The 19,295-nt window shown below is 31.8% G+C and overlaps 3 protein-coding genes across 3 annotated transcripts; all 3 read right to left on the bottom strand.

Annotated features, from left to right (window-relative positions):
- Positions 1–1,729: 1,729 nt before the first annotated feature.
- Positions 1,730–5,667, bottom strand: LOC116769689 (organic cation transporter protein-like). Its single transcript, XM_032660857.2, has 7 exons — positions 5,359–5,667; positions 4,828–5,062; positions 4,395–4,650; positions 3,997–4,325; positions 3,393–3,687; positions 2,814–2,995; positions 1,730–2,013 (listed from the first exon to the last, which is right to left on the bottom strand). The coding sequence occupies exons 1-7, from the start codon at positions 5,595–5,597 to the stop codon at positions 1,861–1,863; spliced, it is 1,689 nt and encodes a 562-aa protein (XP_032516748.2). The 5' UTR covers positions 5,598–5,667; the 3' UTR covers positions 1,730–1,860.
- Positions 5,668–7,624: 1,957 nt separating this feature from the next.
- Positions 7,625–10,727, bottom strand: LOC116769695 (solute carrier family 22 member 7-like). Its single transcript, XM_061522492.1, has 8 exons — positions 10,501–10,727; positions 10,001–10,309; positions 9,587–9,836; positions 9,201–9,456; positions 8,799–9,130; positions 8,428–8,713; positions 8,156–8,337; positions 7,625–8,067 (listed from the first exon to the last, which is right to left on the bottom strand). Exons 2-8 carry the CDS (start codon positions 10,189–10,191, stop codon positions 7,912–7,914), a joined length of 1,653 nt encoding a protein of 550 aa, XP_061378476.1. The 5' UTR covers positions 10,192–10,309; positions 10,501–10,727; the 3' UTR covers positions 7,625–7,911.
- A 5,312-nt stretch (positions 10,728–16,039) lies between these two features.
- Positions 16,040–18,899, bottom strand: LOC116769691 (organic cation transporter protein-like). Its single transcript, XM_032660858.2, is given in 8 exon segments — positions 16,040–16,252; positions 16,419–16,600; positions 16,988–17,117; positions 17,119–17,286; positions 17,361–17,683; positions 18,032–18,287; positions 18,379–18,574; positions 18,650–18,899. Coding segments are annotated over 8 exon segments (1,584 nt in total). The 5' UTR covers positions 18,823–18,899; the 3' UTR covers positions 16,040–16,096.
- Positions 18,900–19,295: the final 396 nt, after the last annotated feature.

Raw genomic sequence — 19,295 nt, forward strand, 5'->3', positions numbered from 1 at the left:
TGCTATGACAAGGTTGTAAAAGATACCGATTGTTGGGAAGTTAGGAGAATGCCACTATTAAGTCGTTCTGACTTACAACTTTGAGATAATAAATATGAGAACATGCGATGAGTTTTCTTTAACTGCAATGATTTCTTTGTGTGTGAGTCCCTACTCTAGTACTGCCTGTAGGCTGCAGCCATAAAGGTCTTCCTTTAGACCGTCATGATTCGTTTGGCTCATGATCGATTGGTTGAGGCTATTAGAGTAAAAAGTTGAATTTTATTTCTTACCGTACATTTTTTGATACAGAGTGCGTATCTATTAGTCTGTAATATGGAATTATAAAATGTTTCCAAAAGTATTTGTGCAATCAAAGTAGGTATAATCTGTGCTTTTAATTATATGATATAGGCTTTATATGAAACGTCAAGTGTCCGGGTATGTATGATCTTATTTTATTAAAAAAAAAACGATTTTTAAAGAGTCGAAATAAAAAATGTCTTAGTTATCTAATTAAGATTATTTTTAAAACAAATGAATTAAGTGATAATTGATATTCATTTATATTTTAGGTATTCCTTAGTATCTATGAGTCGAGACTCGAGGCCTCAGTACGGTGACGTCACACGATCATTACATTTTATTTAAATATCCAATACACTAATGTAGTTCGTTGTTATAAATATTGATTACAATTACAATAATTTTAAGTATCTATACAAGGTTTTATCTCATACTGAATGTATTTAAATATTGACATGTAATTTAATGACTAAAAAATTGTAAAGCGCCATCTATGTTAAAGCATGTGGATTGTCTTATCGCCAACTCTGCCAATAAAATTAATGAATATCCAAAATACGTATGTATTTTAGTTTGTAAGAATTTATTGTAATTGTAATCGTGTTTGTTATTTATATAAGTATTATTTACATATTCATTGTTATTAAATATTGATTTATAATTTAATATCTAATCTGTTAAGCGTCATTCATATCAATGAATTCTTGTTATAATTAACATACAACCAAGTGAGAGCTGGACATTTTTATGAGTATGTAATTGAATTCGTTGATTCGAAGGGCGGCTCGGAGGTGTCGTCAGCTCTTTTTCTTTCCCAGCCGTAGCACTGTAACTGTCCATTTTAATCTATAGACTTCATTGTGTTTAGAAGAGTTTTGTAAGATCGCTTTTTCGTTTAAATATCACTTATAATGGTTTAATTTACAAAACAAAATGTAATACATCGCAGTAGCTAGTGTTATATGTATATGAGGAGCCTGATCTCAAATTTTTCAAAATATTTGATGTAAATAATTGCCTCTTTCCTACCGCAGGCGTTATATAATACCTATAACCGATAAAAGTTTTCTGTTTTATGCGTGATCTGTAAGTTCTCTTAGTGAAGGTGAATAAAGTTATAATTTACTGTGTGTATTACTTTACTATATATTAACAACAATTTATTATCTTATATTAACAACAATATACGTTTTTATAATTGATAAGATAATTCAGATTTAAAACTAAGTGAATTATTAATTATTTATTGGGTAAACTCTAAAAATTGTTTTGATGAAAAGATCAAAGTTTCTAGCATACAATGAATCAAGTAGGTATAACTTAAATATTGCATTTAATAATGGCTGGTGGCTACGTGAATTTAATATACTTCATTATAGTACTTAATTTCTTTTTCTGAATGTAAAAACCTAATGAACACAAGGTTGGATAAATTGAATATAGCTTTGTTAGAACAATTTTATTAATGTATATAACTTATACTATAATTTCATATAACAATTGTGTATAATTCTTAATATTAATAATGTATTTAACTTAATGAGAGATGAAGTAGAGAGTATAGTTTGTTAGAATTTATACAGTTGGTTTCCTGCCGATGGCTTCAGCTTCAGCCAACGTATCGGGCATTGTGGTGCCAAGTGTTTCAGGTTGTGTGAGTACCAGGAGTCCAGCCAGTATACCCATAGCCCCAAACATCATGGACGGTATACCGTGCCAGTAGTTCACCTGGAAATTGATGTGATTTTTATTAACACAGCTGGTGGAATGCTAAACTCTATGCATTTTCATCTTATTCGTATTTTTCGTTGAATATTTTTTTTTTAATTAGATGAGGTCTATACGGTAGGACCGAACCGTTAATACCAACACAAAGCTTAAATATTTAAAATGTGACATCGGCATCATAGTCCATGCTTCAACCGAGACGAGCTGTCATAATTGTTTTAAAATACGAAAACATTCATGTATTGAATAACTTAAATGATATGTCATTGATCGCTGATTAACGGCATACTCCGCGTATCCATCAATCATAGGTATCGGATTATCGGTTACTATTATCAATTTTTATTATTTTTAACATTGATATTTCATTCAACAACAACACGACCTCAATTACTGGAATTTAAATGGACTTAATTATAATCAATTAATTATGTATTAGGGCCGTTCACAAAATGAAATAAATTTCACTTTTGACTGACGCCATCATTACTATATAAACGTATATGGCTTGTACATACCTAAATAAAAATTAATTAAAATATGTTATAAATGTAATATCTTTTACCGTCAGAACTTTAGTATTCTTAGAAACAGATTCGTAACATTTCCAACTTAAGTTTAGTGCTGTTGTTTTAGTTCAAAATGTGTTAAGTTTGCTGTACCCTATATAATGCTATTATTTCTCCTTTTAAGGCAATGAACTCGGCAATTAATTTGGTGATTTCAAGATACACTATTTAAAGCTGAATATATAAAACTTGTGTTATATAAACATACGTATCATTTAATTATATTCTTACCAAAACGGGTGTCAGTGGAGCCGTTATAGATCCAAGACGGCCGACCATGGATGAAAAGGCCAGGAGACTGTGGCGGTATTCCGTGGGGTAGAGCTCAGATGTGAACAGATATAGTGACGTCATCACCACCGAGATTCCAAATTTACCCAAAAGGAAAATAATTAGCCGGAGAACGGATAAATCTGGAAGTATGCAATATATTTAAAACAATTGAAAATAAAATCATTGGTATATTTTTGTGAAACAAGGAAAAGAAATGTTATCTGGCTAGTCTTCTGGCTAATTTGTTGCACTTTCAATAGTAAGTCCATTAATATGGAAAATGTTTATTGAAAGTCAACTGGACATTTTTTTATTTATACTTATAAAATTTTTGTCCAGATCAGCCTTTCCCAAAATGGTCAATAACCTCCCCCCTATTTTGGGCACTGCAGGCCTAAAGGGGGTTGGTAAGAAAGCCAAAAAAAATTTAGCTGTTATTTCAATTAGCTAGGATATTATATTGATTTTTCGATAGGTGTAAAAATGAGAGCGCTTAAACATTTTTTAGTCTCAAAGTGGTCCAGATCTAGAACTTACCACTTGGTATAAAAACGAAAGCGATGTTACAGGCTGCACTGAAGAAGAAACCGCTGGAGAGAGTTATTTTTCTTCCAATCCTGTCCAACACCAACACTGCGGTAAAGTACCCGGGGATTTCGATGGCACATGTAAGTATATATTGCAAATATATTGAGTCGGATAATCCGGTGGAATTGATAGACAGTCCGTAGTAGACGAATGTCGTTGTGATCCACCAAATAGGAGTTGTGCAGACTCGTCTCAGTAGAACAGGAGAACTTATGATTTGTTTGATTAGACCAGGTTTATCAGCCTAAAAACATCAAGAAACCAATCATAAAACGAAAAATTCCCAACACGTGTTTATATTTATTGATATTTTTATAAGTTTTATTGCATGTTAATATAATTACTTATCTTATTGGATTATTATTTAGTTATATATTTAGGTACCTGATAGTGCTATCTGATATGAATATTATAGCTTTTTATCTCATTGCTTATTTACGTGATAACTTTTTAATGTATACAGATAAAACGTGTCGCAAATTTCAATGCACGCAATAATAAATCTAAGAAAGTTATTCAATACTTTATTGTGACTAACGTAAGTTTTACTTACGTTTGTATTATTGTCAGTCCCCTCTGGAGTGAACATTAAAGCTTGTATTGATTTTTCGCTTATAGACTTTTTATTTACTCTCGCCACATTTTCCAATACTTTTCGTGCTTCTTCATTCTTATTTTTCGAAAGTAACCAGCGGATGCTCTCAGGCAGTAACCAGTAGTAAGAGATGATTAAGAAGCAAGGGATGTGAAGGGCCATGATCATGTACCTCCAAGGCTGTACTAGCCAAGCTACACCACCCAATATTACTTGGCCTACAGAAAACATTGAAGACGAGAAAGCACTAGTCATCACCCGATATTTAGGTCCAACGAGCTCAGCAGCTGCAAAAAAATATGCTTTTAAAAATTTCACAAAAAAAGAATAACGACCAAAACGGTAGAAAGTCTTACCAAAAATGTACGCGGAACTGAAAGTACCAGCGCCGAGAGTTGTTTGTAGAATTTGCAGGGCAAGGTACATTGGATAATTTACAGAAAACGCTCGTATAAGACCAATAAGAGCAAGGTTAAATACGCTAATAACGAGGGCCCATCTTCGTCCAAAACGATCAGAGAAGAAACCGGTTATCGGCAGAACCAGAAGTGTTCCTATACTGTTCAATGTACCAGCAAATGCTCGTAAAAAGTCTTGACACCCGAGATCAAACTGAAAGTAATAATATTAGATTTACAATTTTAATTTTACATTTAGAGTAACAAATACAGTAAAATAATAATAAAATGAAACACGAATAGAGTCCAGAGAGAATTTGAGACGAGAGTAGCTCACGGAATTACCGGCATGTACTTAACAAAATATAATATTTCCCATTTTATTTCTTACCTCATACACTACTGAATTATCTCTTGCGTAAACAAAGCCATCGCAGCTTATCGTTTCTGCAGTATCGAAAAGGTTCGCTGGGCAGTAGTCTAAAGAGCCGTTGATGCCGATATTGGTTGGTGCATATCTTTCACAGCGTGAATATCCAGAATTAGCTTCTGGAATTGCTTTTCCTATCCACTCGGGTTCAATCTCGTGAAGTTTACCATCTTCACCACATTCCGGAATACGACATCTGTTCAAATAATAAATAATGAATCCAACAAATGATTTTTCCCTTTTTTTATTACAGTAATGTATTATCCTGTAGCAGGAAGTAAATTGACTCGTGCAGAAGCCGTTCTCATGCAAATTTTTCATTATTTGGTTCAGTGATTTGATAAAATGTCTATTAAAATGCTTGTGCATTTCGTGAAAATAAAAAAATATTTATATACATTTACAAGAAATAGTTCGCATTAGGAATTAATCCTTCCTTTTTATCCTGTGCAAATATTTTTTTCTATATCAATATAATGATATCGGTCTCACCTGTGCGGTATAGCGGCAGCCGAAAAGATGAATTCACTCATAAACGCTGACATTGCAATAGGTACAGCTACCAGAAGAATATTTCTCAATTGGAAGCATCCGAACTGACCGAGCTCGTTTGTTAATATATCGTCAAGGTCCAGCCTTTTCTCAACCGTGCTGAATTTTCTCTCCCCGGAACTTTCCATCTTGGAATCCGGCTGAGAATTCACAGTCTCGCTAGTAGGATCCCCGGACATTTTTTGGGCGTTCGATCCTCAATACGAACTCTACTCGAATGGCATTACCTTAAATAAAAGGTATATCATCGATTAGGAAGAATCTACTTATCTACATTTTAGTTAATATTAATTATTCAATAATTTATTGTTGATAATCTGTTTTGATACGATAACGTACATTTCAAAAATAAAAAACTTTTGTCTAGCCTTATCAAGTTTCTTTGCTTACGAAAATATATATTTTTTGCGACAGCTCTTAAACAACAATCAATATTTATAAAAAAAAATATAAAAAAATAAGAAAAATCCATTTTATTAATGCCAGTATACATCGTGGAAAGTTGTGTTACGACTATGCTGATGTATTTTTTTCCAGATCATTGCATTTTATCAGGGGTTGAGTAAATTAGCAGTCGCGTGTACACGCCATTACGGTAACCTAAAATTTTACTTGTACTGATAAATATTACATTGTATCTTTCACGGGGTTATTTAGACTCAGATTGTCAAAAATATATATAAAATATTATTGTTTATTTATATAGAGCTGTATGTAGATTGTAGAGTTATTACTTGTAAATAATCTCTTCTTCAGTCTTATCAAGGACTTATAATAATTTCATTCAAAAGCAAATATTCAGCATAATAAGTTTAAAATGTCGCGAAATAAGAGACTTTTTATTTACTGAAACTATTTATAAATAGGTATGTTTTTATGGTAGTAAGTATTCGAATATTTCAATGCCCTTTATTGAATTTGATTATTCCTCCTTCCCAGCTCTAAGCCCCCGTCCGTGACCACACTGCAAGATCAAAACACAAAGTAAGCACATTCTGCATGCGTGCAGAGCGGTACGCGAAAAAACTAAGAATTCGTTGGCGGAGATCATAAATAACTAGACTGACTGACAGACACTTTCAGCTCGTCTGAGCGTGATCACGGTTGCTGAAAACGAAACTTCGGGATTATGTATATATAAAACAATAAAAAACGCGTAGTAAGCGAAAAACTATTTTTCATCTAAACGAGTACACGCGCAAAATGAAACAAGGAGGAATGAAATATCATTTTATTCCTCCTTGTTTCATTTTCCTTTCTTAAAAAAAGATGACAAAATCCACTAGAAATTCCTGAAAACCTTGAAAAACTTCCTTTAAATGCATTAAGAATACACGCCACTTGCAGTGTTAAGTATACATACAAAATGTAAAATTTTACGTGTGTAAAACTTGATATTTTTCTTCTACAACATCATATTTCAGGATAATTTAAGTTAACAACCACACCGACGTATAAAAAAGTTAAAATTGTATAGTTTTAAACAATAAACAGCATTGTATTTAAAATACATAAGATTATAAGTAAATACAGATTGTGTTTATTGGCTTGTTATAAAACAATGTAATCTTCTTATTTACTGTAAGAAAATGGTGTATAAGACAATATATTACCGAACATCCTTTGTGGCAACAGCAAAAAAAGCGTGAATGACAGCCAAAAGGATTAATAATGTTTTAAATTAGAATTGATTTGATTACGCAAGTGATCATGAAACGTGCGTAGATACTAGATACGTTATCCAACTCATCAAGCGGCTTACATCGTCTAGACTCTAGACAATAAGTCGTAATTATGATAGGTACATTTATCTTCATTTGATAAAATATTCATTTTTGAGTTTATCGTGTCTTCATTTTCATTGAGAGTTTATCATGTGTTGACATATTTTTCTTCGTAATTATTCCTATACGTAGTCCTCTCAATAAACTTGGTTTGTTGTATTTGATCAGAATTAAGGTAACTTTTGTTAAAATAATAAAAAATAAATCTTCAAAAGAGAACAGACTTAGAATAATACACTAATATACCTTTTACTGCATTTCCTTTTACTAGATGTTGTTTATAGATATTTGATTATTTTCTCACAACTCTAAGGGCCATAATGTAAAGAATGGAGGGTAAATGTTATATTGTCAGTGTCTCGTGTGTCCGGGGAAATGATATTCTTTAAATTGATAGTTAAAAATAAAAAAGTTCTAAAGAATTGAAGTACGAAAAAGTTTATTTAGAGAATTAGATATTTTCACAAAACATTTATTCTAGTACTATGCTAAAGTAAAGTTTTTTTTTGTAACTATTTAAAAACTAAATATCATCGAATAATTCTTAGCAGGCTAATGCTAGAGCATTACTGAGGTAAGTTTTACAATTAAATTATTATGAACATAACACTTTACTAATAAAAATAATTATAATCATTTTGTTCATTCATCAGTCATAGCTACCGATTTCGGTTCCTTAATGTACGTCTGGTTCGGGAAATATCCTGCTTTAAGTCATATTTTGAGTATTGCCAAGAGATTCAGCCTCTTCCAGGGTATCTGGCAACTTTGTGCCAAGTGTTTCTGGCTGTGTCAGCACCAATATACCCGACAGGATCCCCATAGCGCTGAACATCAGGGACGGTATTCCGTGCCAGTAATTCATCTATAAATGTGAAAAATATAAATCAAATACAGCGATAGAAAATATTTTTAGCTGTATAATTCTAATTGGGGAGGTTATTAAAACTTACAAGTACAGGTGTGAGTGGAGCAGTGATTGATCCGATTCGGCCGATCATTGAAGAAAAAGCAAGCAAACTATGACGGTACTCAGTTGGATAGAGTTCTGAAGTGTACAGATACAGTGCTGTCATGGACGTTGAAATACTAAACTTTCCGAGCAGATAGAATATCAAGCGGAGAACATAAAGATCTAGAAATATTTTATATAATATAATTATTTAAGAACATTTTTAGTTTAGAATTTTCACAGATTTTTAATATATTAAAAATTTGTACTTACTAGGCGATATCAAAATAAACGCTAGGTTACAAACGGCACCGAAGAAGAAACATGTCGACAGTGTGGCTCTTCTTCCGATTTTGTTTAAAACAACAGTCGCTGTAAAGAACCCTGGTATTTCTATTGCACATGTCAATATGTAGTTTGAATATTTAGATTCCGAGAGACTCGTGGAATTTATAGACAGTCCATAGTAAACAAAACAGGCCGTTATCCACCAAATAGGAGTAGTGCATATTCTTCTCAGTAAAATTTTTGAATGGAGAATTGAAGTAATAAGGCCTTTCTGAAGAAAAAATACGGTTAGTAGATAGAGAAATTCTATTTGAAACTGATTAACTCAAAGAAAAATGCAAAGCTATAAAACTCACTTTTGAAGATGTAGTCACTGTTTTTGTAGGAGGATTCATAAGTGCTTCCATAGATTTATTGCTAATTTGTGTTCTATTAATTCTAGCCACAGATTCTAGAACTTTTTTAGCTTTCTCAAATTTTCTTTTTGACAGCAGCCATCGGACGCTTTCAGATAATAGCCAGAAGTATGTTACAATAAAAAAACAAGGAATATGAAGAGCAATGAGCATAGCGCGCCACGATGGTGTCAGCCATGCGACGCTTGCCATCACGATCTGTCCGGTTGCAAACATGGAAGATAATGTGGCTATTCCCAGCACACGATACTTTGGTCCAATAAGTTCAGCAGCTGCAATTATACCAAACAATTATGAGTAAAATTATGATATCAGCATCTCATACAAAGATGAAGTCATTACCGAGGATATATCCCGCGCTCACAGTGCCAGATCCTAGGGTGGTTTGAACTATTTGCAGTATCAGATACATGGTATAATTGACAGAGAATGCCCTCAATAGACCAAACAATCCCAAGTTAAAAATATTCAGTATAAGAACCAATCTACGCCCAAAACGATCTGATATGTAGCCAGTGATTGGCAACACTAGCAATGTGCCGATGCTATTCAATGTTCCTGCCAGAGCTCTTAGCCAGTCTTGGCATCCAAGATCGAACTGAGGAAATAAGTTACAAAAATTATCGATAGATGTCTTATGTTAAACGATTATTTTATCTAATTTTTGAGTTCATTGACTATTAAACTTTTCAAATAATTTGTATGTGGTACATGTTAATTTCACTCACTTCGTATACGACAGAATTAGTAGACTCATACACATAGCCAGCGTCACAGGGAATAACATGATTGTTATCAAATAGTGTTGTAGGACATGTGTCTTTTTCTTCGAAGTCTCCAGGAATTATATCGATACTCTTAGGAGCATATCTTTCACAACTAGACAGCCCTGTTGCTGAAGGGGGCACGGTATTATTGAGCCAAAAAGGATCGATCTGGTGGGTTACATTAGTATCCCCACATTCTGGTATACGACATCTGTAATATTTTGCAATGATGATAAATATCGAATAGTCTATGAGGACATGCTTTTTAATAAATAATTCATTATTCAATGTAACTGTTATATTTCGGAAATTATTTTTAATGTGTACATTTATTATATCATTAACATGTTTTGTAACTATTAATATCTGATTTACCTGTGCTTTACGGCCATAGCCGAGAATACATATTCGTTAATGAATGCGGACATCATGAGCGGTATAGCTAGAAGCGCTAAGTTTCTGAGCTGAAACCTTCCAAACTGGCCCAACTCGTTTATTAAGACATCGTCAAGATCCAATGGTTTCTCTTTGGGTTTGTTTACGTTGACACACTTATCGTTGTCCATTGTATTAGTATATATAGTATTATAGTATTATTACTGTTTCTATACTCTATTCATATATAATATCTAAGATAATTTAACAGTTATCATCCTTAATATAATTCCAGTGTGTAGTGTTTAACTGAAAGATTAACATAATAACAGGAAATGAATATTTTATAAACTGTACATTATTACTTGTCATTGTATTCGTAAAAACATACGAGGAGTAATAATCAATTTAAGTGATATAGTAGCTATACTCACTGATGTCTTAAAAAAATTGTTTTATAAAGTTTTTATGGTATTTCAATATAATCAATCACAACCTACCTTTTCAACTTTTTCACTCACTGTACAAGTATGTATCGACCGTTCCTATTTAATAACTATACTGACATATTAAATTATGTCGATTATAGTAATGATGATTTTTTTATATGAAAAAACGAGTCTTTATCTGTTGATGTTACATTTTAGTTGACCCTTCACCGACTTGTGTTGCGGACCGCGGTTCTGATATAAAGTTCGTCTAATAACGTTGATAAGGTCATGTCTGATTGGTCGGTCCCCACTCTTGAGCTGTTTAAAAAAAAACATCGTAATTATATTTACACTAACGTAGAACTCTTTTATCAGACCCCGAGTTTGTTGTCTAAATTACTCAATAGTTATTCTCGTTTTCTACTTTTATGATTATAAATTAATTAGAAGTAGGTATAAATTTTTTGTAGTATATGTGCTAAACACATTTTTATATCGTTTAAAAACGACTCGCTCGATAAATTAAAAATTCTGTCCCTTACCACGGGTGTCAAACTTGTCACAGAAAGATTCGAGTTTATTTATTTCCGCGTTGATACTATCATGTGTGATTTATAGATAGAAAAATTAAAACTTTATTGAGTTCAACAGTGAAAACTTGTGGTAGTGTTTGCAAGTGAATATTTTATAATAAAGAAACATAATGTTAATACTCATAGTAGTCAACTATATTTGCGATCTAGCTTTACGGAACGTGAGATGAAATAGACTAAGAGATAAGATAAATTGAACCAGCAGAACTTATCTTACATAAATAGTTAGTTATACATAACAAAAAAAAAAACGTGATAAAAATATTAATTTTAATAAAAAAATTTAACTTATCAATCAAATTGTAACTATGTATAATTGCCATGTATACAATATATCATGTACAATAGCTTCTTACGTAATTATAAAAATAGAAGTGAGGCTGAATAGTTCATTTAAATCAATTTAACTATTATGAAAATTAGTTTTTATAGTGTTAATAAAACTATCATTTTCTAACTTTAAACGCGATGTATAATTAATATTAAATATTTTTTTGCGGCAAGATTGGAAACTTGAAATAAAATGTATTGTAACGACGTAGAAAATTCAAAAAACCTTTTGTTCATTTAGATGTGCTTTCGCTAAATTTATATATCTATATATTTGTAAGTTTACAATATTATTATTATTAATATGTTTGTACTTATTTATGGACGTTGCAACCGTTCCAATCAATTCGCTTATTCCGTTAACGTCTCTTGTTCATTGTTTTGTGCTTGTGATGAGGTCATTACACCAACGCTTCAATCAAACGTGCTTTGATCAAGATTGAATGGTTTATATGTTTCTTAATTACAATATTTAAATTCTCAAATGCAACGGAACAGTTTTTTATATAAAGATTCACGTGTGTAGTAAATCTGCTTTCTGATTTATTAATTTGTTTTATAAAATTAGTATTAAGTATGGAAGTATTCGTCAAAGACTTTCCTTCCCCTATTGTTTCTATGATATTTTTGAGATTCTCTCATATATAAGATGAGACATAGCTTCTTTAAGCCAGTTCTTTTTTGTTTATTTGTTTGAATGTTGTCCGTTCGCACAATGAGATCTAAGACTCTCGCGAGTATTCATTTAAATGAAACTAATATTTTTCGGATTACTATCCGTATTTTATTATTTTCAAAACTACATACTCCCTACGTTTCGGTTACTCTTCAGCAACCGAGATCACGGACGGAGGAGATGTGTCAAGTTCGGCTGTAAAAAAATAGTAGCAATCTTTAACGTATGCTTATTTTTAAGGCAAACAATTACGTATGTTCTATTTTTAATGTTACTATTTAATTTAATTTATACTTAACTTAGCATTTTTGATATTGACTACGATAAAAGTATTTGATATAAAAATGTAACGGGAACAAAAAGAAACCAAAATACAATGAAGTCGTTTTTCAGTCACAAATTAAGTAGGTATTTTTTTGTACTAATAATGGTTTATGGTACGTACTATAAATTATAATCGTTAAGGTATTTGCAGGTAATACCTTACGTGTAAAATACACTGTTATTTTGTTTTTGTTGCAATGTACTCACTGTTCATTGCATTTCAACTCTTGTGACTTGTAGTAAAAGATTCAAAATATCGCCAGACTATAACACTTAAATATCTGTCTCAAAAATGATAATATTATTTATATATTAAGTTTATTTCGTCCAACTGACTGGGTGATAATCGCCGTGTCTACAGCCACGACCGAACTGTTATGGAAATATTATGTTTTAAGATAAAACGCTGTTATTAAATATTACATCGGAGTTGGGCTCAGACAGAAATGTATTGGTGTTCAAACAAAAGATATGGTAAGAAACTGCTAGCGACACTTATAGTCTCATGGGACTTTATACATAATGCAACTATTATGCGTGACCTCACGGGAACTCCATGAAATTCCTGGATATGTTGTTACCTATGTCTTAGTCTGACATCTGTTCTACATTCCTGTAAAGTTTAAACAAAATCGGCTTATAAGTTTTTATGTGAAAGAGTGACAAACGTCCATACATCCTCAGGAACTTTTGAATAATTTGATTTATAATATATGTAAGTCGGATACAAATAGGGTACCCTAAAGTTATTTCAAAGAGCAAAGACATCAATCAATTAATAAGGTTAAATGCATATTTTCACAACCTCCCGCTATTCTGACAAAATTGCCCACTTTATCCATATTGACAATTTCATTTAGGTATAAAGTAAAATTTCAGATAAATATATAGTAATATATGTATATATATATATAGAATAAAATTGCTTTGACATTGCTATTCTTCATAACACTACGTCTTTAAAAGTGTAGTCACGCAGTTGTGCAAACACCATAGTACATATATACGTATTGCATTCAGTATCCACATCTAACTTATTTTATAGAGATTGTAAAATAAATTAATTTGATTAGATTTAAGTGAGGTTTAGGAAGTAGTAATATCAGAAAAATAGGTTTTTATTTCTTTTATAATTATTTTTGAAGAGAAACTTCTTACGCGAGATTCAACAAGGTCGGTTAAACGTTTAACAAATCTTAGGGGGGGGGGGAGAAGTAAAAAGAGACAAAGCAAGAGGGAAAGTATGGCGCTCACTTTGTAATATGTAACAGTAGTCTTATATATTTTTTCTGATCAAAGCTTTTGCCTTTTATTTATTTCAGGAGTTGTCCAAATTATCACGAGCCTTAACGTAACAAATTACTGATGCTATAATAAAAGAGAAAGGTGTATAAATGTTTTATACTTACAAAGAAAGTGTTGATCTAAATCTATTTTAAGTAACATCATATTTAGCTTGTAGTGTGGATCTGAAACTCTAATTAATGAAAATATTTTTGATGTTAAAACTGCAAGTCGAACAGGAGTTTAACTACCACAATTTTAGAAACTTTAGTCTTTTTTTTGATTACAAATATAAATTGGTATGTTCTCCGATTGGGTATAAATGAATGCTGTATAAATTTCTTTTAGAGAAATCGAGTTAAGGGGAAAACTTGTGAAGAATATGTCAGCTATGGATCCTTTTTTTTTGAAAGAATTTGAATAGAATTGTGTGAGAGTTAGACCTTAAGATTTTTATAGGATCATCATATCATCTGAAATGAATAAAATATTTATTTTCTATGATTAGTATACATGTTACAAGATCATCAAAAAAAATTGGATTCCAAAATTATATTAAAATCATAAGTATATGATTTTTCAACCTTACCCAGACACGAGAGACCCAAACCTTTCAGTTTCTATAATCAAACAAAACAAAAAGTTGTCTCATCGTGATCGATCTGTGTTTCTGGCTTCTTTTCTTTTTCTTTTCTATTTTCTCTGTCGACGAATCCTTTTCTAGAAAACAAAATCTTGCTTTTTTTGCTGGTCTCTTGTTTTGAATGCAAACTCCTCTATCGCTGTCACATTTTTTAAAGAGAGCCTGTGTCTACTTCAAGCTTTGTCACATCGTGCTGTATGTCATTGTGTATTTTGCCTTAAAATTTTAGTTTTATATGTAATTTTATGAGTCTTAGTGAGTTAAAGCGCCAAGTTACAGTTCGAAACTGAAATTATTAAGACGCTAATGATATCGATTCTAGTTACTAGCAAGGCTATTAAATCTGACATAATTGCGAAAGTTTCCAGTGAAATGAGTGGAAATTAATACTGTTGCTTTGCCTTTATTCTTTCTTGTGTCAGGCTTGGATCTGATCCTTTGTTCACGTGCATTATTTCCAGGAAAATACTTCATAAATATTCCGTTCGGTCCGGTGAATGAAGACCAAGAAGATTCTGTTTGAACATTTAAAACTAGATCATTAAACCTTTACAGTTATTCAAAATACTTATTACTTTTTAACATAAAAAAAAAATAAAAATCTTTAATTGGCCAAAACATAGAAGACAATTTTTCTAACCTTGTACGTTCTTTTATTTGTTTGTATTTAAAAAAAAAAAACTATTCTATGAAAGGCAACGTTTTTATACTAAAAGATTATATTATTCTTTATTTTATTTTTATTATCCTAAAAGTTTTAAAAGTATGGATGATACATTGAAATTATAGTAAAGAAACCGTTAATTGCGTAATACTAATATATAAAACATTTAAACAACACACTTATAAGCAGCAGTTTCAACTTCAATAAAACATCAGTAGATAGACCAAAAAGGCAAACACAGATTAAATACGTTATCTCTTAATCTTCTGTTAGAATAAATGCTCGTGAACTTGGAATAAAATATGCCATCATAAACATTTTTATCATCTGAAAGTAATCATTTATATAAATTATCATTATTCCGACAAAAATTATAAGTCTTCCTTGTTACTCTTTAATTATATAAATATTGTTGTCGAATAAAGTTGGACAACTTTTAAAGCTATAAGCGCCTTTGTCATAAAAGTGTCCTTAACATCTTAAGTAGTCTCAAAGACCATTACATATTCTGTTATTTTCTTTGTCTTATAGTAAAGATAGTGTTTCGAAAATATAAATCGACGTTGCATAGAATATTTAAAAAGATACGTATGAATGATTTTTTATATACTGTAGAAATATGAGAGGGTAGGAGAGAATCAATGTAGGAATATGAGAGGGTAGGAGAGACTCAAACGACATATAAGCCGTTGTCAGAGGACATCAGGGCTCTTTTTTCGTTCGTAACGCGCGTTGGTGTGATAGTTTAGTCTTTAGTAGATTTTAGAAGTGTGTTTAAATCTTTCGATTGTGTTATATTCGGATTTCATTTAACGATTAGTTTAAATCAAGATAGTTGAAAGTTATTCATTTAGAATTGTTTTTATTTTTGTGTAAATTTAATAAATTAGCGGTGGAATTGTATCGAATGTTATTTTTTAAAAAGTCAATTCTTACCTTGTTTCTAAGAATACAATATTTCCTACAGTCACAAAAAATATAAAACTTTCATCTCGTCTGGCCGTGATCGCGGTTGCTACAAAGGAACCGAAACGTCGGGATTATGTATATATAATATAATAAAAATGCGTATAAAAATAATGATTTTACTGTCATAAATCTTATTGATTATAAATTATAAGTTAAATTAAGAGATTGTGTCAGTGATACGGTCAAGATATTTTTGTTTCTGTACCAAGAGCCTCGGCTTCCGCCAGCGTGTCAGGTAGCCGGGTGTTTTGTGTTTCTGGCTGAGTTAAAACCAGCAGACCAGATATCAGACCCATCACTCCAAACATAAGCGAGGGTATGCCATGCCAATACAGTGACTGAAAATAGTATGTATAAAGCAGTGAATGATTTTTTCATAATAGGCCATCTTCCTGTAATATAAATTTCCTTGAATTATAACTATAAATAACTCTATATTGTTTAGGAAACCATAAAGGAAAAGAAAAAAACTTTAGATTTTTCATAAACACATGAAATTCTTACAAGTACAGGGGTGAGAGGCGCTAGAATAGATCCAAGCCGACCTATCATAGACGAGAAGGCAAGTAAAGTGTGCCGATATTCTGTTGGATACAATTCTGACGTGTAAAGATATACAGCCGCCAGTACAGCTGATATACAGAATTTACCCAAGAGATAAATTATAAGTCGCAAGACATACATATCTGAAACACAAACTTATTACATTAACATTAGGCCCTAAAAGATTTTTAGAATTTTGTCATAATTTAACAAGTAGATAAATTATCTAATGAGATCTAAGATTTTCGCGAGTTTTATTCAATCAAATGAAACTAATATTTTTCGGATAAACTACGCGGATTTTTATTATTTAAAAAACTACATAATCCCGACGTTAATCACGGGCAGACGAGATCACGGTTGCTGAAAAGTAACCGAAACGTCGGGATTATGTAGTTTTTTAAATAATAAAAATCCGCGTAGTTTATCCGAAAAATATTGGTTTCATTTAGATAAATTATCTATTACTTTGGAAGTTCGGTTGACCGAGTTTAGTTATCTTAAAATATTGTTGTCCATTAGTAACTTACCGGTTGGAACAAAGACAAAAACAATATTGCATATACCGCAGAGAATATACCCCAGGAATAGCGTTTTTTTTCTGCCCCACCAATTTAAAGCAAAAATTACACAAATGCCACCTGGGAGTTCAATGGAAGTACATAGTTAAAATATAATTCAAGTACATCGTATCAGACAAACTTGTCGAGTTAATGGATAGTCCATAGTACACGAATGTTGCTGTGATCCACCAGATTGGGGTAGTACAACCTCGTTGTAGTAAGACACGAGATCGGATCACCTTTAGAAACACGCCTATATTGTCGTTCTAAAAATGAAAAAATATGTAAATAATATATATATATATATATATATATATAAACTAGTTTACACTTTACTTACCTCAGCAGCAACGGATTGTGGTGAGTCTAATAAAGCTTTTAAGGACTCTTCACTTATTTTAGTTTTGTTTATTCTGGCAACGTTCTCTAAAACTTTTCTGGCGTCTAGAAACTTTTTTTTCGAAATTAACCATCGAACACTCTCTGGCAGAAGCCAGTAGTAACTAATTAAAAGAAAAGGCGGAATATAAAGAACCATCAAAAGGATGCGCCACTGTTGAATGACCCATGCCAACATTCCAAGCAATACGAGTCCTACAGAAAACAAGAGACCTATCACCGTGGTAGCAGATACCCGATAATTAGGTCCTACAAGTTCTGCACCTGAAACAGAAAGAATTATTCCTTAAAAAACTCACTGTTTTTTAATAATTTAAACTATAAAGTGATGCGCACATGATGTGTACTAAATTGATCAATTTAAAATACTTTTTTGGTTTATATTTTTATACTTCAGGTTAAGTCAACATCTTCTTATGATGCCTAAATCAATAAAAGTAATTGTGCCAATGGATACTAGTATTTTAAATTTGACGTTAACAGCTCATTTATTCTATTAGACGCTACAATTATAAAGCCTATTCTTTATAACTCCTTAAATAAATGAAACCTATCATATTAACAATAAACAAAACAAGGATAAATATAGTTTATTTTGAAATAAATATTTACCGTATATATAGGCTGAGCTATAAATTCCTCCTCCTAGTGTTGTTTGTATAATTTGGGTAATTATTAGCATTGTATAGCTCGTTGAAAAAGCTCGGATTAAGCCAAATAGTGCAATATTAAAGGCACTGATCACTAAAGCCAGTCTGCGCCCAAACCGATCTGATATGAACCCAGTGAATGGAAGAACCAGCAGAGTACCAACATTGCCGAGGGTGCCCACCAAAACTCTTAACCATTCTTGACAACCCAGATTGAACTTAGAACCACATTAAAAAATAAATTAATAAATAGGAATGTATATAAATATATCTTGTAAAATTTATAATTAAATATAATCACGGACTCACATCATACACGGCTGAATTATCTCTTGCATACACAAAATCGTCACAACCCACAGTTTGATTGTGGTCGAATATCGAATGTGGAAGAAACCTTTCGCAACTTGCTAATCCTGAACCGCTTTCTGGTATCGCATTTGAAATCCAATCAGGGCTAAAAAATTGTTGTTTATTCTCCTCTCCGCATTCGGGTATACGACATCTTAAAATTAGAGCAGTTGCTAGGTATAACGCTTGAGAAAAAAAATATATAAAAAAATATATATATTTCGATTACCGATGTGGAATTGCAGCAACACTGAAAATGTAATCACTCGGAAATGCTGCAACCAGAAGTGGAAAGCAAACTAGAAGGAGGTTTACAATTTGAAACTTTCCGAATTCTCCCAACTCATTTGTTAGCACTTCATCTAGGTCTAAGGTTTTTTTGGAATTATTTTCTTTTACCATAATGTCTTATGTTTCGCGAAAAATAGCCACGATTTTATAGTTTAATTTCAGCTACGCCACCTTCAACACAGCTGACACGCTGTGAACGAACTGTAATTGCAATTAGGCAAGCTTAGAAATTGCTTATCAACACCAATGTTATCTAGACTTATTAGGTAGTAAATTACTACCAACACGTATCAAATGACTTTTTTATGTATTTGAATATTTAACTCCTAAGGCCAATAAGATAAGCCAAATGAAATGTAAACAAAAATCGTTTTTTGTCTAATCTTTTACATAATAGATACCAGCAGCGAAAGTGAGAGCCGAGTATTAGAGAGCGATAAAAATATATAGAGAGCAACAAAGCCTAGCAAACCTTCATCCGCTGTATTCGGTTGTCACGGTTACTTATTTTGTCAATTATCAATTGGCATTGCGCTAAATTCTTCCACTCGAAAGTGAACTCGTATCTCTTATAGTTACCTACT

This window comes from Danaus plexippus, chromosome 14 (genome assembly GCF_018135715.1).
Source record: "Danaus plexippus chromosome 14, MEX_DaPlex, whole genome shotgun sequence".
In the NCBI taxonomy this organism is placed as follows: Eukaryota; Metazoa; Arthropoda; class Insecta; order Lepidoptera; family Nymphalidae; genus Danaus; species Danaus plexippus.